Source organism: Branchiostoma lanceolatum, chromosome 16 (assembly GCF_035083965.1).
Source record: "Branchiostoma lanceolatum isolate klBraLanc5 chromosome 16, klBraLanc5.hap2, whole genome shotgun sequence".
Taxonomy (NCBI): Eukaryota; Metazoa; Chordata; class Leptocardii; order Amphioxiformes; family Branchiostomatidae; genus Branchiostoma; species Branchiostoma lanceolatum.
The window spans coordinates 5,949,911-5,974,249 of record NC_089737.1 but is presented as its reverse complement, the minus strand read 5'-3'; the positions used below and the strand labels follow the sequence as shown (position 1 = coordinate 5,974,249).

Below are 24,339 nucleotides of genomic sequence, written 5' to 3'. Positions count from 1 at the left end.
CGAAAATATGTGACTACGTGTACATGCAGAACATAAACATACATGAAATATCATTGATATTTATCGAAGGTAAGTACCAGAGTGGCTTCTTTCTATGGATAGTTTTAATGTATAACCGCAAGTATATGGAGTAAGGAAACTTGAATTATCGCAGGTGTACGCATAACAACCCTACCGATCGGACGCTACTGGTGGATCACACCGGGGCGTCGGCCCCTTCGCCCGACGAGGTGTTTCGTGGCAAGACGTCAAAATGCCAAGGTCGCGAGACTTAACTCTAGCTCTATGCTCTTCGCGGTTGCCACAACTGTATGTAGTAGGAATTGTGTAACTTAAAGACATTCATAACTTATTTTGTTGAACCTTGTGAAAAGACGCATGGCCAAGACAGTTTGCCCGACAAAAACAAACCTCCGTCTATCAAGAATTTTTGGTGACAGCTGAACGATTTGGGAATAAACTATCCAACGCTTGACAACTATTATGTTGATTCCTGTATCACAGGGCCCTTATTGGTTTTCCAATTACGATTAGACGAAGAGATGTATACGTAACATGTACATCTAGCTAGCCAGAGCTCTACATTCAAAACTGTGATAGAATTTCGCATGGAATATTTAGGGGGATTTACGTCGTCTTTCACAGCGCTGCCCGTCGCCTAGGTCGACCCCTTCTCTAATTAGTTGGATCTTTCACATGCTTGAGGCGCTACAAGACATTCTCTCTCTTGGACAATATACGTTTCATTCTCAGTGCAACACTGATGGAATGAATGGGTTTTATTTCAACGTTATTTGTAACTTTTTTTCGTTTGAAAAAATATGGGATCTCTACTGTAGTGTGTGTTTTCGGGTGTTTAAGCATGGCCTGTAGAATCATGTCAAGCGTAAGTAAAAGTGCACCCGGCACAACCAGTCTTATTGTGTCCATAAGCATGCAGTTAGGATCTAATCTTAGACAGACTGCTTTGTCTGTACATACCATTGCTACAGGCGTTGCTCAGTTATGGTTCACTGTTCATTGTTTACATCTGAGAGTCATCATTGTTTATATCTGCCAAAATTGTGGGCGTATGATTTAAAGTGTTCATAGCAGTGGCGTTCTCCATGTCTTGGTAGTCGAAGATGACTGTCATTGACATTATGGGGGGGGGGGGCATCTCAGTGATGAATTAGAATGTATAAAGACCTCTATTGTGACAAAGTACAGGTCATCGAAAATAGCTGACTAAGTGTACACACAGACTATATAAACATACATAGAACATCGGGCACGTCAAAGAACCCGGTGTGAGTGGGTAAAAAAAATCTGTCCGAATATGCAGCTTTTACTCTTCAGTACAAACCCGGTGTGTTACACCATTGGGCTGTTTATTACCAGGTATGCAAAACAAACAAACAAACAGACAAATACAAATACTAATGATGCCGATCAAATTCGATTTTTTTTTCTAGTTGCATGGTTGCTGAAAAATGGCAGTCTAACTGGCCTTCGATCAAAAACGTATAAGTATTTTACTTCACTCCAACTTAGCTGATTGTGTTTTGTAATACCACTGAAGAATGTGAATCACCGTAGCTGTAATATGAGAAGGCATTCGTTCTTATTGAATCTTGTTTGGTCATTTATGATGTAAAGAGCTAAGGCTAATTGAAAAAATATATATTTCATCAATGAATAAGAAAATTATGAAGAAAACGAAAACTCTCCAGTAAACTTGATAACCACCAAAGTATATCGTAAGGAATAATTGATATGATGTTAAAAAATGACAGAAATTGATTCCAAAGTAATCAATACATATCGTAAATGCGTTTAAGTTCGTGGTTTTTATTTCGCGATAGGCAGGAAATGGAGTGCTCGCGGTGGTTTTAAGTTCGCGGCAGCGCTATAGTCACATACGGCTACAGTATCGGACAAAAATGTTCGCGGGTCGTGTGGCGTAACGGCAGGATGTTCGACTCAGAACCAAGAGGTCCCGAGTTCGAATCTCTCTGACGCCACCGAAGTTGTGCCCTTGGGAAAGGCACTTTACACGACTTTCCGTGGCACTGTTAATATAAGTTATAAAAGCTTGAGTGCAGTCCCACGTCGTCCTTGTCTGTCAAAAACCGAAGTAAAAAACAAACAAAAATGTTTTCGGTGGTTTTAAGTTCGCGGTGAAACGGTTGCCGCGAAAACCGCGAACATGAAACCACCGCGAACATGTCTGCCTTTGCTAACATTCCTTTTGACAAACTCAATATTCCCTATTCTTTTACAGGCTTTGGGGAACAGAAATGATTTCCAGTGTGAGGCGATGGTGGACCCCTGAGAAACCGAAGCCTCCGAGTCTTCCCGAAGTCAGTCGAGGCGACTACACCCGCATGAGGTACTCATTCGAGAATCTGGTACTGAAAGGCGGAGGCGCGAAGGGAATCGCCTACATCGGAGCTGCAAAGGTAGTGATAATACTGTAAAAAAAACTTGTGTAAAATTTCAGGTTCATTAATTTGTTTAAAGGAGTCCTGAACTCCAGAGGGGGGAGTTATTGTCCAATAGATAATAGTTTAGGAAGTAAACTTGAATACTTATTACAGTATACGATAAAGTACCCACTAGTCCCGTACGCATCAAAAAGCATTGAGTATTCTACTAAATTCCCCAGGTGATCCTCTATTTTCTAATTAATCAAATAAAACAACCTCAGCTTATGCCTGAATACAATGTACCTGACAAGGGCTGACAAATGTTAGGTTGCACAAAGAATGTCAGGGGGGCTAAGAGAAATTTCTTTTGTTATGTGTTCCTTTATATCTATAAATCCTATTTGCAACTGGCCTTCTTATTGTGCTTAGCCTCCCTCATCCATGCCAAAAATATTCACGATGAAGGAAGTGTGTATACGTATAGGGAATACATGGATAGGGTCTGCACGGGTTTAGTGAGTTACATATTATTTTGCAAAACACAGCTTGTGTAATTCACCACAAGCGGAATTCTATAAAAAGTCGGCTGGTTATGTATTCATTGATACATAATCTAGTGGAAAATAACGCTCCATTCTAGAGTTTAGGACTTCTTTAACCAGACTGTAGCCTGGTCTGATCAGGCAACCATGTGTGACATTTGGAAACAAAGAACGTAGTGGAATACATGTAATTACAAATATGGACGTCATTCTGGCATACACAAAAATAGAACCTCCACATGTTAAGTTTCTAATTTATGATAATTTGTCTGTGTCTGTACTATAACGAACAAATAGTGTCGAACAACAAGTCAAACAAGGGGGCCCGAGTTCGAACCCGGGCTGCCCCCAGACATGTCTGGACATGCGCCCCGACGTTGTGCCCTTAACTCACTTCACTCAGGTGTAAATGAGTACCTAGCTCATCTAGGGTTAGGGACGTCCCTCGGATAGGACGTTAAATGGGGGTCCCGTGTTTGGGGAGAGCCACACCCCGCGCACGTAAAAGAACCCACCACACCTTTCGAAAAAGAGTAGGGGCATGCCCCGGTGTGAGATGGTCCAAAATCTACAGTCCTATGACCACACATGGGTTCGCCCTTAGTAATAGCCTCCGGCTAAATAGTGTCGAGAGGCTTCAAGAGGTGTCATATTTTGTATACATACACCTTTTTCATCTATCGTTTTGTGACATGCCCTTTTATTGCCATGTTATCATTCAGCGTTCGAGAGACAAGGAAATGGCATGATGTTTCTAGGCACGAATTCTTGTTTGAGCGGCAAAGTACTGAATACTCATTGCCGATTTCGCACGTAATTATTATATAAAAATCCAGTTATGTTTTTTAACCCGTGACTTCAGGTACTGGATCAGGCTGGGATTTTGCCCAACATCAAGCGGTTTGCTGGGACCAGCGCAGGCGCAATCACTGCCGCCCTCCTGGCCATCGGGATGAGCCCGCAGGAGATGCTGGAGGAGCTCAGTCAGAAGAATCTGATGGAGCTCTTAGGTTAGTAATAACGGTGTCCTATTTTGAATTTATTCCTTGTGCACATGTGTATGTATCTATATACTAGCCGGTATGTGTTGACAGCCACTCCATAGTGTATAACCACCCTTCGGCGCAACACACCAGCGCTGCACGCACGCGACTCAGTAGCAGCTGGTTACATTACATTGAACGACCTATCACGCCGTACCAATTGCACATCTTACTGTAAGCGTTGTTTAAAGTTATCGACTGAGGATATTCCTACAATACTTTGTGGCAACAAGTCCCACTCTACGATAGTTCTAGGGAAAACACATTTTTGAACATCTCAATCCTGGGTTGATAACTCTGGTACTTGAAGGCATGGCTATTTCTTGTTCTTTTCTGAGTGGGCACATGCACTTAGTGGTCGGTACGTTCGCCAACTGTGGATGATCCAGGAGAAGTTGAAATGTTTACAACTCAAGACACTGACTTTTATACTAAACCATTGGCTTTCCTTAAGCCCCGGTAACACAGTCGACGAACTTCAGTCGTATTTGTTGATCGCCACAATGTAGAAATCGCCAGATACTCGAGCGCAATTTGTCACCAAAAAAACTACCATTATGGTATTACATTTGACGGGGCTTGCGGACCTGCGAGCATATCGGTCGCTCTTTAAAAATCGCGCGAGGATGGAAGGAACATCGGGCTTATTATTACTGAAAACGTCATTTATAGCTCGCAGAGTCGTGCGTACTGCTGCGTGACGGGGCCTAGGGGCATTGCGAAGAGCTCTAACGTTAGAAGCGTGACGTAATTGGAAGTCGATATCGTCCGACGTCCGTTGTGGTTATTCAGAGTATGAACGTATCTTTTCCCCCGTAATTGCATTCATGAACAGATCCACCAGTGACGAAAGGCTGGCTCGGTTTCCTGGACTGGTTCCCCCACATCCCTCTCCTGCCCAGCTGGTTGACGGTGGACGCCATCTCCATGGCCTTAGCAGCAATCACGGACAGAGGCGTGTGTGAAGGGGAAGAGTTTCTGGACTGGTTTGGAGGCATCTTAGACCGGCACCTCAAACGTCTTCATCCGGACAAGAAAGGACTGGACAAAGACATCACGTTCGATAAAGTAAGAAAGCGTACCAAAAATTAGTGATTACTAGATTGGTTCAGTTAGGCTTTCATAGACCTCCAAAACAGCTGTAAGAGACAACTATATACATTTGGCATTCAATTTTGGCTATAACACGATATACATATAGATGGACAAATATGTACGTAGAATAAATGAAATCTTCTATATAAGAATTTTCTATGTAAAGAGATGTGTATGATATGTATATCAATGCTAGCCTCCATAGCAGGCTCTAACCGGCCTTTTTGGGGGGGCTAAATAATACACATTTTGCAGACAGCCCGTAACCATCAGCCCCCCTGTAACCATCTCGCCGGACATGTGAATTATTCCTCAGGCGTATGTTAATAGCGCCACTGAAATGTATTTTTAACCCACTCTTGCTTTGAGCCGCCGTCGTCGTGCAGGATCTACCGGCAAGATCAGGGTTACAGGGGGGCTGATGGTTACGGGCTGGCTGCAAAAAGTGTATTATTCAGCTCCCAAAAAGGCCGGTAAGAGCCTGCTAACTATGGAGGCTACATCGATGCCATTTTTTTTTTTTTTTTGTACAGCTCTATCACACGTTGGGAGTGGAGCTGTGCATCGTGGCTTACAACATGGTTTTGGGCAATGAAACTTATTTTCATGTCAAAACCACGCCTTTGATGAAGGTCCAGGATGCAGTGCGCATGTCCATGTCCATTCCAGGTTAGACCACTCCACCTAAGGATTTACTGTGGTCTGAGCATGCCGTATTTTGTATATTATTAGCAAACTGAGCGTGCTATATTTTGTATATTAGCTGTATGGCTAGAACTGCCCATATGCATCGTCGGATATAATGTAAAAAAACGGAATAAAAATGAATCCTTGCCCTTTTATCAAACACCTTCGTATTTGATCATATGTTAACGTTTTGACCTCAACATTTTAGCTTCATCTGGGTAGCATGGATCGAATCATCATCTGACTTGGGCAGTTTTCTCCGATGTCTTTTGTTTCCATGTACAGGTTAGATAGTACAACTAGCAAATATCACTTTATATTGATACTTTCCAGTCGTTTTCAAGCCGTTTGAGGGGGGCTCGGGAGGTCTGTATACCTTCATTGACGGTGCACTGGCCGCCAACTATCCCCTCTGGGCGTTTGATGGTACGTACAATAAGCCTTTAGACAATATCATTGCTTTAGATCTAGCTTTATATATGCGGTGTTTCCTATCTGTAACTCGATGGCACAGGCGACCACCTGTCCGCGAATTGGGAACGCACAGAGCCCAATCCCTGCCCATGACGACCGCTTCATTTTCTGAAAGCATGTGGTGACATCGATAGGATTTTGCTGCCTATGAGTGAAAAGATTTCGTAATCGATCCATTCATAAAGATTTCAATAAAAGGTTTACCAAGATTTGTGAATTACACTAGATAGAACAAAATACTTGCCGATGTTGTGCCCACCGCGTAATCTTAATATGCAGTATTCTTTCTGTTACCGCAAGCTTCTGGTTCGGTTTGAAATTTTCAAAACGATTACGTGGTACATAGCGTTAAAAGTCAGATTTCACAGCAATTACTAACCATTTCTTGTATCTTTCATTGCAAATTTGTCTGTGTTTTACTAATACCTCCGAAAAATGACTAAATATCAAAATACTATGTTTAATATTGTATATTTTTTAATTGTCCTGTAGGCTGGTACCTGTCCATGAAAGAAGAAGACACCTTTCACGAGAGACTGACGGAGGGCGATGGAGAGAAGGTTCGCAGGATGTTTCACCCCGAGTACAGGAGGGAACGGTTCGACACCAGGAACGACAAGACTCTCGGCATTCTGACGGTAAATTCCACATTTGGACTGTCATACAAGAAGGCTCGTCTCTTTCAGATTTCATACGTTGCTGGAAAAATAGTAGAAAGTTTACGAATAGACTGAGTAGTACGCTAGCGCCCACCCTCCTAAAAGCAGGACCCATATCGCTCGATTCGTTGGCTCGCTCGCGTAGGGGCCCTGCACTTTAGCCGGTAGGTACGGTTCTGGCGACGTTACTGGCAGTTGCTCATGAATAATTAATGAGCTATCCTTATTTGGCACAATTTAGCGGTTAATTTGTTCTGAACCTAAACAATCGAGCGATAGGGGTCCTGCTTTTAGGAGGGTGACCAGCGCCTAGCAGTTAGCCGGCGATAGAAATTGATATTGTAATATGAACTCCTATATCATATTCATACACAAGCAATGTGTAAGATCCAAGTGGCCAAGGACGTCTATAATGTGGGATTGCAATTGACACAACAGCCGCCATTGATGGTTGGTTAAACCTGTAGGAAGAGCTAGACCTGTGCATTTGTATAGTGTACAATGTATGTGGACATTATGTATGTCATAATTACGTTAATTTTCCCCCTGCTTCCTAGCCCTGTAACCAATAGGGAATAGGGTGCCCAACGGCTACCTCTAAAGGTAACATATGATAACAATACGAATCCAAGTTTACCTGGCAACGTCCTGGTTTGATCATCCATCATGGCGACCAATCCTTACGCCAAAGTCACGTGACTGCAAACACCCTATGGTATGGAATACCATTCACCGAACAGTTATCATGCAAGGTTATGCTGTGTAAGATCCAATTGGCCAAGGACGTTTCGGCCATGCTACGAAATATTGTATTTTGTCAATCCCTAATCTAATTGAATGCTCATTGGAGTGCAGCTAGTGAAAATCTCGCAATTGACCCTTTGCCAACTACGGTGGCCATTTTGAATTTCCCAGTGTCAGCTTGGGGTCATGCGCCAAAACGAGTCTTGTGAAGATAGTCCCTACTACAACTACATCAGACTTCAATACAAGAGCACCTTTGAAATGTCTGAATTTATAACACTAAAATTATACTTTTTTTACTTTTTTTTTACTTGATATCTAGTTCTCCAGCAAGGATCGTGAAATGTACCAGGAACAGTTCGAGGAGCGCCTCAAAAAGCTTGTGGAGGTTAAACCCGAATTTGAAAAGATGAGAGAAGACACGGAGCTATACAAGTGAGCTGTGCACATTGCCTCCATGTTTTGTTTTTAGCGTGTCGGGATTTTTGTATGTGATCTTGTGTGCCCGCAGTTATTTGAGTACACTGTCAATTAGCAAGAGTGGAAGGAAGTGAGTGAGTGAGTGAGTGAGTGAGTGAGTGAGTGAGTGAGTGAGTGAGTGGAAAGATGGTGTCCCCGCAAAGCAAAAAGGTCAGACTTTCGCTGTTCGGGGGTGACAGAAAGTAGAGTTCAGAGGTCTGGTAGAACTAGTCATTTATCAGACATGACATTCAATCAAACAAGACGAGAAACTCTATTTATTTCATCTAACTCTTGTTTGCCCAAAGAAGTAGATTTCTTCGGGTTATTACTCGGGATCGTTTACATCAGCATGATTCCCTGCTTCAGGGGCATGATTTATGTGGCGTCGTGTGGCGCAAGTGGTAGAGCGCGCGGCTGTCAAACAGAAAAGGTGATAGTCACCTGTTATGTTAATCCTTCCACAAATATGGTAAATCTGAATGAAATAAAATTTAAAAAAATTCAATGACAGTGCCCAGTATGAAATATCTGCTCTTAATTCCTGAAATAAGTTTATTTAAGGCATCAACTATGAACTACCTTTGCGGGTATATTTAGCCAATTCTCGTTATATGGCGAAACTCTGAAAGATATGACAAATTATTGATGCTGAGTTGTCTGGGAAAACACATGAGATGGTAACCTACTTATCGTGGTGCAATGTCTTAACAGGAATTACAGGAAAGATGTGGACAATCGCCAAGAGGCCAAAAACGCAAGCGTTGAAACCTTTAAGAAACTGGTCGGCGAAGATGTCAAGGAGATGATCAAGCAGATTGAAGGAGAAGACGCATATGTTCCCGGCTTACCTAAGTTTCCAGTGACGTTACCAATGGTGGGTGTAAGACTTATACGAGGGGTGATCAGTAAGTTCTCGGCCTCACCCAGAAATAAGGTGCACAACTTAGATATCGGGGAATAATCTTAAACTATTAAGGCTTTTATGAATGTCTGCCAAAATTCAAATCATTGTGATCATTACTTTGCAGGCGACACCCAGTATAATTAAGTGAGGTAGAGGGATAAAGACATGGACAATTGAGCTGCGACCTGAGGTGTGCGGGCCAACTTGCTTTCCTTAAAGTCAGATACCCGCTTCTTTTTAGTTGAAACAAGAAGGCAATGTTCAGGAAACATTTTGACAATGTCTTCAAAGATTTTATGCCGATTCATGGCATTCATGGCATCAGGAGCTCGACTCACTCAGCTCTGATCACAGTTCAACCTGGTTTTTCTCACCACTTACCAACTGATATTTAAATGGACGTCGACTTGAACGTAATGACCACAATAATTTGAAATTTGGTGGATATTGCTAAAATACGTCATAGTACATAATTATGCCACGAAATGTGAGTTGTGCACTTTATTTCTGGGTGAGGCCGACAACTTATTGCTCACCCCTCATATGACGTACTACGCTTTACTGAATGATGCAATGAGTTTAAGAAATCCCTTTCTTTCTATTCCGCAGTTATACATAGATAATCTCTAATACAGAAATCCCAATTTCAGGATATACCGGCTGCAGGATTTGATGGACCCAGGTTCAGACCAGGAAGAGAACCGATTCCGCGAACGTCTTGGCCGATCAAGATATCTACAGAGGAAGCAAAGGTGCACTTCAACACGGTAAAGTGAATCCACGGCCACTTTTTTGGTGTAGTCGTTGCTATTGCAAAAGAAAAGTGACAATTTCGTTAGCTCAAGATAGCTAAACCATCTCCTTCAGAAAATGATTCAACTCAAAGGACATGCGATTGAAATCCTGCATTTATAGCGCGAGACATTGCCACTGCAATTGGAGTAAACATTGATTATTTTGACCTCTGCCGTAATATCTACAAATGATCATGTGAATCTTTGCTTCTAACTTAAAGTTATTTTTCAGATTTTCAGCGATGATGACATCGCTTGCCTGGGCGCACCTTCAAAGGAAAAGGCATTTGAATTGCTGATGCTGGATGATGATGGCAAGGTAAATCATCATTATTTGATTGTGGTGTCATCTTGGATTTGGATTTATTGGAATTGCAACAGTGCAATACACGTCGGACTCAGGCAGCTATTGCTGATGTCGTGACCCACACACATAATTTACCCGATTTTTACACTTGGGTGGAGTGGGGAAAATCGTGTTAAGTGCCTTTTTCCCAAAGGCCCAAGATCGGTGGCAGCAGGGGATTCGAACCCGGAACCCCTTGGTTCTGAGTCGAAAATCCTGCCGTTACGCCACATGACCCCACGTCATACGTCATACGAGACGTCGTACGATTGTCGTACGGTCGTAAACTCAGTGCAATCTTAAGGTAGTCGTGCATGTCACGTGTCCTGCAAAATGCAACTGTCTTGTTACGGAAAGGGATGTGGTAGATTCTTGCCAGTGAGTGCTTCTGTCACAGCCTGTCTTACAATTCTACATCAAAGACATGGAGTTTCTCATGAGGGTGAGCTGATATCTGTTTTAGCACTTTGGCATGTGTATTCATGAGCATATGAACGTGTATCTCTCCGAGTGAATGTGTACGTGCACATGTACAAGTGCCCGAGTGAATGTGTATGTGTAAATGTATGTACGTGTCTCTGAGTGTATGTGTACGTTTACATATATGTACGTGTGTCTGAGTGTGCATGAGTGTCTGTGCGTGCGATAGAGTGAATGATTTTAACGGATACACATTAAGGAGCGCTCGTAGACCATTACAACAAAAGAGCTGTTTGAATGTGAATTGAATCATGTTCATTCAATGAAACTAACAAATAAGTGTTTCTTTTTTTACAACAACCTTTAAAAGTCCTTATTGTCTTTTACAGCAAGGAGCAGGAGCGACTGTTGCCTTTCTCGAGGAAAAGAAAAGTGGCCTGGAAACATGGCTGCCATGAACTTTAATTGCAGATTCTGAGCGACAGGCTCTATAGTCAAAATAGTACAATATAATTCTTTGAATCTACCATACACACAGGACACATCCGCCCTTTGAGTTTATACAGCTGTTCTTTCTTCTTACGTAAGCGTAAGTTAAAGTATACTTAATTATGCATTCTACTTTAGCGATCTTCTTGTGCTATTATCAGTCTTACATTTGTCTTACAGGTTGATCTAATGTAGGAATAAAATGATCAACAAAACCTACATATAGTACCCATACAAGTACTAAACAATATATTTTGTACAAGTACTGATACCTTAAGCTTGGATATGGCTGTCTAGGCTACTGATAAAGCAGGTGTACAATGAACTACTTTGCATGGATCCATTATTGAACATCACTCCAGCAATACTGTAAACTAGCCTGGGTACCATCCGATTACTACTGGGGCTTCTACACTCGCTACCCTGAAAAAAAATCAGTGTAGCGAGTGTAGGAGCCCCGGTAGCCATCGGATGGCACCCAGGCTAGCTGTAAACCAGCTGAAGGCAGCATTCAGGCCAGTACCAGCCGGTTGATTCTAGCCTCCTTCGCGGACTTCTAGGTGCGCCAGCGTTCATTTTTTGGGGGAACAACGCTCGTTCTTGATTTTCAACATGGGCCATGTTTTCTAAATGTAGTGGGAGATAGCTTCCGCGCCCCATGAACATTTCATTTATTCATTTAGCCAGCGGACACCCTCAGGTCTCTTGACCTGTTTTTCAGGCTCCCTGGATACAAATACAATGCACAGACATAATACACAATGATCACAATGATATACAATTTTAAAAACTCGGTATCAGTCCTAATTCCATTCTTAAAGTCCATTTCTAAAGGTCGATAAGGCGGTGAGTTTTCTTTCTTCTGTGGGGAGTTTATTCCAAAGTTCAGGACCCTTGTGCTTTAGACTGCTCTTGAATGACTGTAGATTTGCCTGTGGTATATGCAGCAGGTATATGGCTTATGTTGAAAATCGCGCATCAAGGCCCCCAAAAAAACAAACGCTGGCGCTCCTAGAAGTCTGCGAAGGAGGCTAGGCTAGACTGTTACCATAGTTAGCTAGGTGGGTCCCTTCTAAAAGTATTATACAACTGCTGTCTCTTTCGTGCAATCAGCTCTCCATACAGCTCACTGATTGGTCTATCGCCAGTTTTCCCTTCCTCATATTGCTCTAACATCTTTCTAATGTCTTTATCAAGGTCCTGGGCTGCCTCATTAATAATGTGATCTATTTCTGGCCCAGTTATACCTGCTGCCCGGGCCAGAGGTACCCAGTCTGGGCCAGGCCCCGCTGGGTTACTAAGGTGATGAGCAAGTCCTGTAAATAGGCCTGGAAGAGAAAAAAAAGAAAAGTTAAATTACTACACGGTAGTAAAGTTTTCATTCATTCATTCATTCATTCATTTTTCATTTCATTTTCATTCATTTATTCATTTTCTTTTTTCATTCACTACACCAATCTGACCAAAAAAGAAACACTCAAAGTTCCACTAATATCTACTTTCCAAAAGCATACATTGGTGAGGTATAATTTACAAGACTCTATATTCAAATCAAACACCTTAATTTGAATCTAAAAACTGAACTGTTGTTAACCTTGCACAGCATCACTGCTGGAGGTACAATAGCAAGACTAAGTATATAGTTCTCAATTTTAAATCAAGAGGGAAAAGACAGAAGCTTTCTTGCATTAAATAAAGAAAGTTGCAAGACAATGACGTGGGGAGGGTGTCACAGACAAGTATACATCTGTGTTTATCAACTTTAATTACATAAAGATCAGTTGCAAGTTAGAGTTTAAAAAGAGCTTTAACATCCTCCCTGCTGCCTAACCCAATGACCAATACAAATCTGGTCCAAATGACTACCTTAGCTCAGCTGAAGGTTAAACACAGATCAAAGGGACTTACTTTTTGCCACACTGTCCCTAATTGCAACTCGCACCTTCCTCTCATATGCTTCGTCACCAGAAGAGCTTTCTGCATCGGAATCTGCTTCCGCTGAAGGCAGTGGGCTGAAAGATCCTGACCTTCCACCAACAGCACCCAAAGCTTCCAACCCATCCGACTCATGCGCACTTTCTTGGACTGGGAAACTCAGTTCATCACTAGGCACACGCACCATTGCTGTTCTTGCTATCTCCTCTATATCTGGAATGTCTTCATCATCTTCAGGTGAACCTGATGTTTGTTTAAGACTAGTTTCTTCTTCTTCATCTTCCTCTTCTGTTCTTAGTTCTTTAGGCTGAGACATTGGCCCAGCATCACTTGGTCCATCTGGCACATCTTCTGTCGGTTGTTCTTCATCCTCTTGTAGCTCTTCAGGCTCACTGGGTAAACTCTCTTGAGGAATAGAAGGTTCTGTGGCATCTACTGTCATGGAGGAATGGCTTTCAGCATCATCTTTGAGGGGAGGGGTTGGATGGAGAGCACCTTCAAGACCTTCGGGCTGTTGAGGAAGGGAACAAGTTCGATTTGCTCCTGTTTGCTTACATGACATATTGAATGCAATTGTGTTAAGGCCATAGCAAGTAAATTCTATGGATGGCATCTGCGGACCCATTGAGTTTGCCTAATCAAACAAAAAATGTTCCCCTCTGGCGATTGTCCTCATAACAAAAAAAATGTGCCATAGCCTTGAATGTACACTCAAGTTACACTAGTGAGGTGGTCTTGACTGTAGCTGTAGAAGTGAAACTAGTAACTATGTGTAAGTCATACTAGGATACCACACTTCTTGAGTACAGGAACAAAAGCCTTGTTGGCTGTGATAGTGTGTTTTGTTGCTTAAATTCTTGTTACAATGTTTATGGTCTCTATTTTGAAAAAAATTAGCAATCTTTTTTTCTCGCTCTGGAGATTTGGAGTTTGCAGGGGATGTCATCTACCAAATTAAATTGCTGTGGCCTAAAAGGCTTTAAATTACTAAGCCTCATACCTGTTCTTTTGCATTCTATAACAGCTAAACATATCAATAAACATCATGAACTTTTTCAGTGACTGTGTACATTACACAAATCAATGAATCAGCACTATACCTTAAATACTGGATCCATAGGTGAGCTGACATCTTGACTGCCTCTTAGGAGCAATGGTACAGTCTCGTCATCAATTGACCCTTTTAAAAAGATAAAGAAAAAACTGTTAAAGAGCTTATGGATTTTCCTTTACCAATTGATAAATATTTCAGTTTTATAAGTTTAATAAACACCTGGCCTTTTCTCTGAGGCGTAAAAAAGGCCTACATACCAGTATATTGCGGTGAATCCTCCTCAGATGGTGTTGCATGTGGCTGACCAGATAGCGACCTTTGTTTAGGTCTTACTACTGCAGAGGGAACTGGTGATACATGTATCTGCACTTCTGCTTCTTTTTTGCTACTGACATCTTCTTTGATGCCCTCCGCCCCTAGTGGGGGTTCTTGTAAGTCTGCATGTGGGGATGATGGTTCTGTACATGGCTCAGGCTCTTGGCTTAGTAGAGGCACATCTTCCTCAATATCTGTAACGGTAGAAGATTCTTAGAGGCATCCAGTGCTGCGGCAAATGTCGTAAAATTGTGAACTTACGTATACTATAAAACATCTTTGAATTAACACAATTAGCTACATACAGTCAACCTTGTCCTAGTGACAACCTGAGAATAAGCACCACCTGGCCACATTTTGTCAACGTCAACTTTTTGGTGGTCTCGTAGATATTTTTTTCTTATATGAACCTTTAAGAATCCTGTTGTTAGTAGCCACCTAAGTCCCTTGACTGGTCACAATAGACAGCTTTGACTGAACATTGTATGTTTACTTAGTAGAAATGCAAGATGCAGTGGAACTAAACTACGCACAAAAAGTTCGGAAACTTAACTTTGGTCGATCATATTTCCGTTATTTTTTTTACCGATTTCAATGTATTACATATCATTTAAAAGCATTTCCTTTCCAATGATACCAAACTTATTGTGATTGCAAGTTCATGAAACGAGCATCAGGCCTGCTAAAGTGAGTGGGTCGAAGAAATAAATTGCCCAGATTACCTTACTATAGTCAAACATGCTATTCCGTACATATTCTTCTGTTGATATTGACTTCCGTACGAGGATATTGTGAAAAATCAACAAGAATAAAAAAGACATATTCATGAAAGCTAAATTCTTTATCAAAACCAACAATCTGTATCTTAGTAACGGGTTAGCAAGGAATCTTAGTAACGGGTGGCCCAGCCACGCGCTGTCACTACAGCACGGCACCTCTTCCTCATACTCGTCACCAGTCGCGCAATGCGATGCTGTTGGATAGCGTCCCATTCCTCCACCAGCAGTCGTCCTAGGTCAGCTAGCGTTGTTCTCTCGGTCACTCTTGCACGGACAGCTCGCCCAAGCTGATCCCATAGATGTTCGATGGGGTCTAGGTCCGGGCTCTTAGAGGGCCACTCCATCCTCTCTACACCTGCATGCTGGAGATGGTCTGCGATGATCCCTGCCCGGTGTGGGCGGGCGTTATCATCTTGCAGCAAGGCAGTCGGCCCCATGTTATGAAGGAAAGGGATGGCCACCGGATCAAGTACTGTGTCACGATATCTTTCTGCATTGAGGGTTCCTGGTACAATGACAAGTCTTGTCTTTCCCCTGGAGGTAATGCCTCCCCCATACCATGACGCTGCCACCACCAAATGCTGTGGTGTAAACGTTAAACAATTGGATCTTCGATGTGCTAAAACTAACCTTGGATGTTCTGTGTGCTAGAAATAACCTTGGATGGTCTGTGTTCTAAAAATAATCTTAGAACCTGAGGAAACCATATATTGAATCATCATCCGCGCCCATACCAATAGGATGTCACAGCGCCGGTATGACACCAACAGGGAATTTTGGGCACTTTTTCTCTGTGACCCACTCATGTTATTAGTCCTGGTACTTGTTCCGTGGGTTTTCAATCACAATAAGTTTGTTATCATAGAAAAGGGAATCACACAAGCTTTATAACGATATATGAGGCATCAAAATTGGTGAAAAAACAACGGAGATATGATCAACCAAAGTTAAGTTTCCGAACTTTTTGTGCGTAGTTTATGTTTATGAAGGGTACAACATTAAAAGCAAAGATTCTTAACTTGTGGAAAAACAAGTTACAGGATAACCTACCTTCCTGATAACCTGTATTCTCTCCAATGTCCCCTTCTTCAAGTAGTCTCCCCTCTATGAGAGGTGTGGCTTCCAAATTCTTTTGTTTCACAAGTATTTTCAGATATCTGATAGCTACAACTAGAAAGCTAATGCAAATAACAGAAGCTAGAAAGCAAGCAGTTGTAATAGCAACTATAAGATTTATCTGCGTCGTGTTGTCAGCTGGTGTCTCTGCAAAAACTAAAAACAAAGGCAAAATTAGTACCAAATAGACAAAAAAATCTTACCTTCAAAATATTTCAACAGACCCAGACAATAGAAAAGTCAAACAAAATTAACTTCGATTGATTCCCATTCAAAGACGGAATGCAGGAACTTTTTTAATTTCACTCATGGAAGCTGAACAGCTGGGATCAGGATATATAATATATACAAATTTAAATGACAGCCGTCTATTAGAAAAACACCAGTGAACTTGATCTTACTTCTTCTACTTTATCATCAGGAATCTTAACTCTTAAACATTTCAAGTTGCAACATTCTTTTAGATCATGAGAGTAACAAAAGTGGCATGAGAACGGTAAAATTAGAACATAGCCTGTGTAACGCAAACTCCATTGTCCCAGGCTGTTTGGGCCCCTCCCCTAGGCTGCTATAAGCACGGTTGAAACAGGCTAGGTAAGAACACAATTAAAACAAGAAATTTCAATGAAGCTTACCTGGTGAACTTGTTGTCTTCAGCAATTCTTCAAGAGATGACAGCTTAATATGTTGTGCATCCAAGGTGAATGAATCATAATTTTCCGTACTAGGCACAACTATAACACCATTTTCAATAAAGTCTATATGTCCATCCTCGTCGTGTATAGCTATCTTCCCTGTTTTAGTGTGTCTCTGCAATGTATTCATTGCTATGGTTAAGCTTTCAGCATCTGTGTTATGAGTCCTTGATGCTGTTGTGGTTGTCTTTTCTGCAAGTGCTGCATAGCTTTCTGGTGCAAGCGCATCGTTATGTACTTTTTTAATATTTTGTAAAAGATCTTTTGCAGTCAAATCTTCCATATGCTTTTGTATCATATCATCAATGCTGATTTGATTTTCGTTCATGTCTGCAACTGATTTGGGGCTCAGTAAATCTCCGCAGCGGGCATCCGAAGTCACAGATCCTGGATGAACAGTCTCTCTTCCTTGCTGAGAACAGCTGAAGTAATGAAATTATATTTTGTATTATGAATAACCATGATTATAACATGTACTTGAAGAAAAAAACGGCATTATTTGCATTTCGCGATTGCTGAAAACTACATGTAGTCTCATACTGGTTTAAGGAGTGTTGTATTAGTACCACAATTGCAATGATATGAAGAATACTTGATCTATTAATTTACAATTCAGTTGGTCAAAGTAATTTAACCAGCTGCTGCCACACCGCGCTGCGTGCCTGCAAAGCCGGCGTGTTACGCCGAAGGGCAGTTATACCGGCTGTACAGATACTGCTTTATTTACATTTGTCAGGCACCGTTTCATGCAGAAGCCTGGTAAACCTGGCATAAGAAGAAGAAGTATACACTAAATACTGTATATTTAACAATTCTAGTTGTGGCATGTACATGTAGCTATGACTGTCATACATTGTATATACCATAGGCCAATACAAAATGGGAAACCCACATGAAAATGAATGCAGACACATGCCTTTTATCATTCAACATTATCTGAAAGGCATTTAGTTTACTTACTTTGAAATAGGTTGGCATTTTTGGAACTTAGAAATTTTATCACTAAAGGTCCCCTCCTCACACTGCTTGCACCGTCCGCCTGTCATAAGGAAGAAAAACTATAGATTACTTATCATCAAGATGAACTGATGAACTGTGGATGCAGTTATACTGTAAATCTGGAAACCTTTGTGATTGTTTCGTTTCCTTGGTTCTTGTGGTGACCTCTCCACTGATAATTCATGACACTGCAAATATGTTCCCTCAAATAACTTCTGTACAATGAAATTGACGCAAGCATTTAAAACACCGAAACAAACTCTTTTTTCCTCCTATTACAAATTAAAAGCTAATAAGAAAGTAAATGAATTTACAGTAGCTGTTTATGTAAAGATCATATTGTTAAAAGTGCACCTGATAAAATGACATCAATCAGCAAAGCTATCATCATCATACTATATATGTCAAAAACAAATCACCTTTGCCACATTATAAAGACCCATACCTTTGGTTATGCCTTTACCAGGAGGACAATTCTTCCTTTTTACACATTTGTTGTTAGTCACCCTGTCGAGCAAAGAACGTGTGTCAAATCAAAGAAAGAATTTGTCCATATAACCAACAAGTGAAACTGTAAGTCATAGTTCAAATGATTATTTTATATTCCCTGATATTCACTGCATAAAAAAGTAGAAAAATTCGCAAGCATGCAGCTAGCTGATCGCTCACAATAATGGGAGATTGAAATAAATAATAATACCGGGATATTTGGAGTTTCTTTTCACACAACCAGGTAATCTCACCTGCTGACATTTTGGTGTCTGTCAGACACCTACTTCAGAGCTTCTGAGTTCTGCTTCTCGCCACTATAAGTAACCAATGTAGGTGGCGCTTTTGCGGCGAGAACACAATCTCAAACGTGGCTAAGCTTGTATCCCCCCCCTCGTCCCGGTTCATCCCTGGTGTGGACTTCCTGATCCATACCGCCTCCTTAATCCAACAGATCAGGAAGTCAACACTAAGGATGAACCGGGACGAGGGGGTATACAAGCTCAGCCACGTTTGGGATTGTGTTCTCGCCGCAAAAGCGCCACCTACATCGGCTACTTATAGCGGTGAGAAGCAGTACTCAAGTCAGAAGCTCTGAAGAAGGTGTCTGACAGACACAGAAACGTCAGCAGGTGAGATTCCTGGTTGTGTAAAAAAAAACTCCAAATATCCTAATATATGTTTTATCAACCTGATGAAAATATTTTCTGGAATACGTAATAATACCATTTCCAGGACAAGAAATGCCTTGATGTTATGTTATGTACTAGTAAGAGCACTAAAGGTAAACACTTACTTAACTGCCCTATGTTCACAGTGGCACACAGCATCATGTGTTCTGTCACCTGGCTGCACTGGTTCTCTTATCTGGTAGGGGGCGTCACAAGATGTCTTGTGAGGATGACAGAACCTTGCATGGTTAGGTCTCCTCCTGTAGGTTCCATCTGGGCAGGGAGTGCAGGTAGCTGTGTCAGGTTTACCTGGCAAACAGGTATCCTCCATAAAGGTACCTGACAGAAAGGATAAAACAGTTGAACTTCACATGTGATACTGAGCTCTACTAGTAAATACACAGCAATAGTAGAAATGCTTTGGTCCCATTTCCAATCCAGGGCCCAGCCTGGCATCTTGTTGGAACGCAATATATTATACAATAGACAACAAAAGACACAAAATATAAAAAAGTTAATCCTAACCATATATTGTGTATTTTTCTTATATGCATCTTTTATTTTTCATTTTCGCAAACAGCCCGGCCAGGACTCGGATTGACAAAAGACAACTGATACTGAAGACAAAATATCTATTATGTTCCTTCTCTAATAGCATGAAAGTTCATCTGAGTTGTTAAATTACATTGTGAGGAATCAAACAATTCTTCAACTGAAAAAAATTGCACTCACTAGAATTTGTCAATGACTTTTGCGAGTGCACTTCTTTGAGTTGGAGAGCAATTTAATTCCTCATAATCTCCCACTTTAGGATATGGCAAGGTTAACTTCATGTCTCATTCAACAATTATATGATAATCTACAATTGAACATCTAAAAGCTAGAGTAGGACATACAGTTAGTACTGTAACAAACAAGGTATGGAAGAAGAAAAGTACCTCTAGTTATAGCTCATAAACTCGTGATTCAAAAACTCATAGCTCATAAATTCATAACTATAAAACTTTATGATGAAGCAATAAAAATGTCTAGAATTCCATATGACTATATAATATAGTATATTTACTCACCTGGTGGGCATGGATGACACAGAATTTCCAGGTCTGTACCTGATCCCTCAGGAACTGGTATCCCAGTCATCAATGGAGATGCAATGACTATGATCTATTATAAAGACAAAATTAATACTGTGTTATGAACAAAAACATGACAATGAACATGCCTGCCATCAGTGTATGACTCAGCCAATAATTTATGGCTATGAGTCACACAGTGGCATACTGTCAACTGAAAAGTCTGCTTCATCTAAAGTTTTATTTTGATGGTAAATAGCACAATGTACTTCGTATTCATAACAGGTGGGGAGGGGGGTACTGACCTTATACTGACTCCTAAGATTCTTAGTAAGAAATGAGTGTTTATATACTTGTGATGCCACTGTCACTACATGCTAGTTGGTTGAACCGGGAAACATCTGACTTATACATTGGTATGATGACAAACAGTGTGTTTGCATGTGAGCTTATGCAAAGAGCAAAAGTCCCCCCTCTTAGCACAATTATAATGAAAAGAAGATTAACTTTTGCCGGGCATGCATGGAGGTTACCCGAGCACAGAACGACTAGAATCGCCATGACCTGGAAACCGAAAGGCACTCGTCCGAGAGGACGGCCTAAGGTCACTCTCAGGCGAACACTGCAAAACGACGGGAAGAAGCTGGGATTACATTCACTGGAGGAAATGGCAGTAGCGGCACAAGACCGCAACCTTTGGAGGAGAAGTATCCAAAGCCAAGTTGACCTATGCAACAAAGTTGCGGGAGGATCTAAGGTAAGGTTGCATGTGAGCGTAATTTTTACACAAGTTCAGATTTACCAAGCAAAGTCCAGGTTTAACCATTAAACATGGCAAACATAGTCAAGTGAGTTATGTAGCCGAGGGACCCTTGCCAGCATTAGAGAACCTTGACCCGTGAAAGAAATTGCGTCTCCCCCAATATATATGCCGCCGTTATAGGAAGTCTGCGAAGGAGGCTATAAACATCCGGACATACATCCCTTTGTACATTGAGTCTGCTGTTAGTGGTCTCACTCTCAGGTAGTAACATCAAAGCATGATTGATAGATCTTATTTGCTTGCCTAAAACTGGAATATACCATTCACCTGTCAGCGCACTTTGGTAAGGTCACGGCTTAATGGAACTTCACTATAGTACATGAAGCTCCATTGTTTGCCTTTGAAACCAAATATCTCCATCTTTGTTCTGGGACATAATAGAATATACCATGTAGCTACTAGTAGTGACCCTTTTCAGGGTAGGCCGGTACCATATATCAGTGTATCCAGGGTCAACAAGAGTTTAAAATCCTATGGAATGCAGTGCTGATGTCAAAGATAATTTGATATAAATTACAATCATTTGACATTAGATGTGTACTTAAATATGTGATAATATGTTTAAAAGTTGGATTTTCAACTGTGAACATACATGTAGACGCCCAAGGCCAAATTTCAGACTTTGGGTCGGATTCTGTGTAATTCTTTTGTAGTTTAATGATTATGTATGCTGCAAATCTTTTGACTTTGAGGATTTTGACAGTGACGTAAACACATACTAGTACTGACTCAGAGGTAGGTTACAGTTGAAAGGTCAGCTTCACAGGTGTTTTGTCACTGAGTGCATCAAGGTAATATTTACTATCAACAGCAGGTATTTCCTTAAACGAGCGGGGTTAGTTAAGAATAATAATGCTGAACGTTTTTCTCTTCCTTTTTGGAAAAGTCTATGCAGAGTGTTATGACTTACATGGCCCCTGGAAGGGAGTGCACTCACAGTAATACAATGTCCTTACTTACAGGGTTACGTACTGCTTTGTGTAGGACAGGTGTGTCCGTGAACTATTCATTACACCCACATTCTTTGTGGGCAGAACCAGAAACAAGAACTTCCTGTGAACTTCTGAGTATTAAAAAAAAACAGAACTATGGCCCCGGTACTGAAACATTGATAAGTACTAGCAAATCTTTAGTATTGCCGGGATATATTTGTGTCTGCAATGTATTCAGTGTACTTAAAGGGGATTCCCCAAAGTAGGCCCTTTAAATGCATTCAACCAAGCTTAGGCGTCATGCGCAGTAAACAATTAGATCAAATACTGCTGCGCCATAGCGTATTTGAGGTTATTTCAATGTCTTTATGCATAATTTAGCAATTAATTTCCAGTATAAGTATTATCTAAAACAAGTCATACAACAACAATAAAGAAAACTCAGGACAAAGTGTGCCAATTGACCACAATGTCCGTGACACACCTGCAATTATACCAAAGAGGAAGCAGTATGCACATTTACATTTCCTAATTTCATGTGTAACATACACCTAGTGACCTATAGTACAACCTGCAACTGGACAGGACAGGACAGACATCACGTTTTCCTGTTAACACAGGTACAATGTGGCCCCTATCTGGATGAATTTCTTCGTAATTGAAGTATATTTACTAAGCCATTCATCTCTATTTGACTAAGGTGTATGTTATGGTGGTGACAGGAAATTTTACTTTGTCCTTGTAATGATGTATAGCTATGAAAAGCTGACTTAAAGTAAAATATCTTCGTGGCTACCTACTGATAATAGATAGTAATTTTTTGTACATACTACCAAGGCAAGATGATAATCATGGCAACAATTATTAAGGTGCTACTACTAGTAGCCTTACAGCACTGTATTGTGGAGATATGTTTGGCTTTGTTGTCTTAGTTGCACCTGCTGCAACTGGGTCAATAATGTTCAAGTCTCCGTATGTACATAATCTGTGATATTACCCAAGTATGATTGTGACAGTCAAGGTTTAAATAAACATCCTAGATATAACACTTAAACCAGCAATTCTAGTTACATGTTGAAATTTTCTGTATTTCATATATTGCTACACCGACAGAACTGGTAGCTTAACGTTTAATATGACCACTTCGTTAAAGTTAAAAGGACACATGACGCAGAACATTGACTAATTCATGTAGAATTTTGACATTGACCTCTGCAAGTTTATGATACAAGTAGTTGTAAGTCTGAAAGTGAAAAATATTTAGAGGAACCTACGCCTACGCAAATTATTTTAGATATCCACGTGGTTCCGGACAGTACTGTGCGGTGGGGTGGGGGGCATAGTTACTGCAACTGTTACAGTGAAAGTTCTTTGTGTGCAATATTAGTAATATGGCTAAAGTTCTTCATAATCATTGCGAGAAAAGGAATATGTGCCATCACCAAGCAAGATCTTAATAATTTGTTAAATTGTTAATTGTTGAATTGTTGAGTAAAAACGCTAAAGCTGTGGCAATGTAGTGTACAATTCAAAAGGTACTTTCTAGGACAAAGCGTCCATGCGGTGTTGTGATTATTTGTAAGATAACGTAGTTATGATATTAGAACATGTCCATACTTACAAAGACTGTATGAAGAGACGTCTTAGTCATCGTGACTTTCCAACAGTCGCAACAGAGCGTCCACATCACGAGGGTTTTCTGGGGCCTTCGACTCGGGCTGAAAAATTCGATCGTAGTTTGCCCTCCCACGATGTTAGACTGTAGATCTAGAACACTCCGATACGAGAGTACAGCGAGTGTTTCTGATGTTGAGCTCTGAACCTTCAACTCCGCCACGCTTAAGGTTGCGAAAAAACAACATAAGAAAGACAATTTTAATCATGATCAGAAGTTAAATGTTGGCTAAACTCAGACAATTACGGCATGGGTCTCTTATCTTAATTTACTTCACAGTTGTTGCGAGAAGCCTGCGACATCAAACGGTGGTTACATTGATATAGTGAAGGGGGTTGTAGCGATTGAAACCCACGCACTTACCTGCCCAGAATATAATCCTGATATCCAGACCAAGAAAAAACAGTGTTTTGGTTATGCACGGTACACGGGTGGTGGTGGTCCGACTGAGCAGCAGAACTTGACGATTACACAATAAAGGTCAAAGTTCAACTGGGTCACACGATGTTTTACAATGCATTAGCTCACAGATCGTGTCAGTTTGATCGATGATGAATTGATAAACTTCACGGAAATATACGATCACTATCAGAACTACTTCTTGAAAATGTCCATAAAAGTCTGCGCGTCGTTGTAACGTCATTCATTTACGCTGGCAGCGAACGTTACATGGGATGATAATAAACTTGACGGTGACTAATGTAAGATGTTAGTAT

General features: G+C 41.0%; 2 protein-coding genes and 1 long non-coding RNA gene across 3 annotated transcripts; 2 read left to right on the top strand and 1 right to left on the bottom strand.

Moving 5' to 3' along the window:
* Positions 1–2,279: 2,279 nt before the first annotated feature.
* On the top strand, positions 2,280–8,092 carry LOC136422182 (uncharacterized protein YqhO-like). The gene is made up of 7 exons (XM_066409826.1): positions 2,280–2,441; positions 3,813–3,960; positions 4,829–5,061; positions 5,622–5,757; positions 6,109–6,201; positions 6,742–6,887; positions 7,975–8,092. Exons 1-7 carry the CDS (start codon positions 2,280–2,282, stop codon positions 8,089–8,091), a joined length of 1,035 nt encoding a protein of 344 aa, XP_066265923.1. The 3' UTR covers position 8,092.
* A 710-nt stretch (positions 8,093–8,802) lies between these two features.
* Positions 8,803–10,131, top strand: LOC136421912 (uncharacterized). The gene is made up of 3 exons (XR_010753540.1): positions 8,803–8,988; positions 9,669–9,785; positions 10,045–10,131. It is a non-coding gene; the product is annotated as an uncharacterized lncRNA (long non-coding RNA).
* A 747-nt stretch (positions 10,132–10,878) lies between these two features.
* On the bottom strand, positions 10,879–24,103 carry LOC136421783 (uncharacterized). Its single transcript, XM_066409334.1, has 12 exons — positions 23,987–24,103; positions 23,570–23,786; positions 20,191–20,284; positions 19,246–19,459; positions 18,406–18,467; positions 17,922–18,000; positions 16,902–17,383; positions 16,201–16,422; positions 14,314–14,565; positions 14,103–14,182; positions 12,976–13,513; positions 10,879–12,395 (listed from the first exon to the last, which is right to left on the bottom strand). The coding sequence occupies exons 2-12, from the start codon at positions 23,633–23,635 to the stop codon at positions 12,121–12,123; spliced, it is 2,364 nt and encodes a 787-aa protein (XP_066265431.1). The 5' UTR covers positions 23,636–23,786; positions 23,987–24,103; the 3' UTR covers positions 10,879–12,120.
* Between the last annotated feature and the right edge of the window lie 236 nt (positions 24,104–24,339).

Coding starts and splice junctions, on each gene's coding strand:
- LOC136421783 (XM_066409334.1), bottom strand. CDS start 23,635: ATGTGGACGCTCTGTTGCGACTGTTGGAAAGTCACGATGACTAAGACG. Junction 18,468..19,245: donor TGTGAACATAGGGCAGTTAA/GTAAGTGTTTAC, acceptor TTTGCTCGACAG/GGTGACTAACAACAAATGTG. Junction 14,566..16,200: donor GAATACAGGTTATCAGGAAG/GTAGGTTATCCT, acceptor CTACCGTTACAG/ATATTGAGGAAGATGTGCCT.
- LOC136422182 (XM_066409826.1), top strand. CDS start 2,280: ATGATTTCCAGTGTGAGGCGATGGTGGACCCCTGAGAAACCGAAGCCT. Junction 5,062..5,621: donor AAGACATCACGTTCGATAAA/GTAAGAAAGCGT, acceptor TTTTTTGTACAG/CTCTATCACACGTTGGGAGT. Junction 6,888..7,974: donor AGACTCTCGGCATTCTGACG/GTAAATTCCACA, acceptor CTTGATATCTAG/TTCTCCAGCAAGGATCGTGA.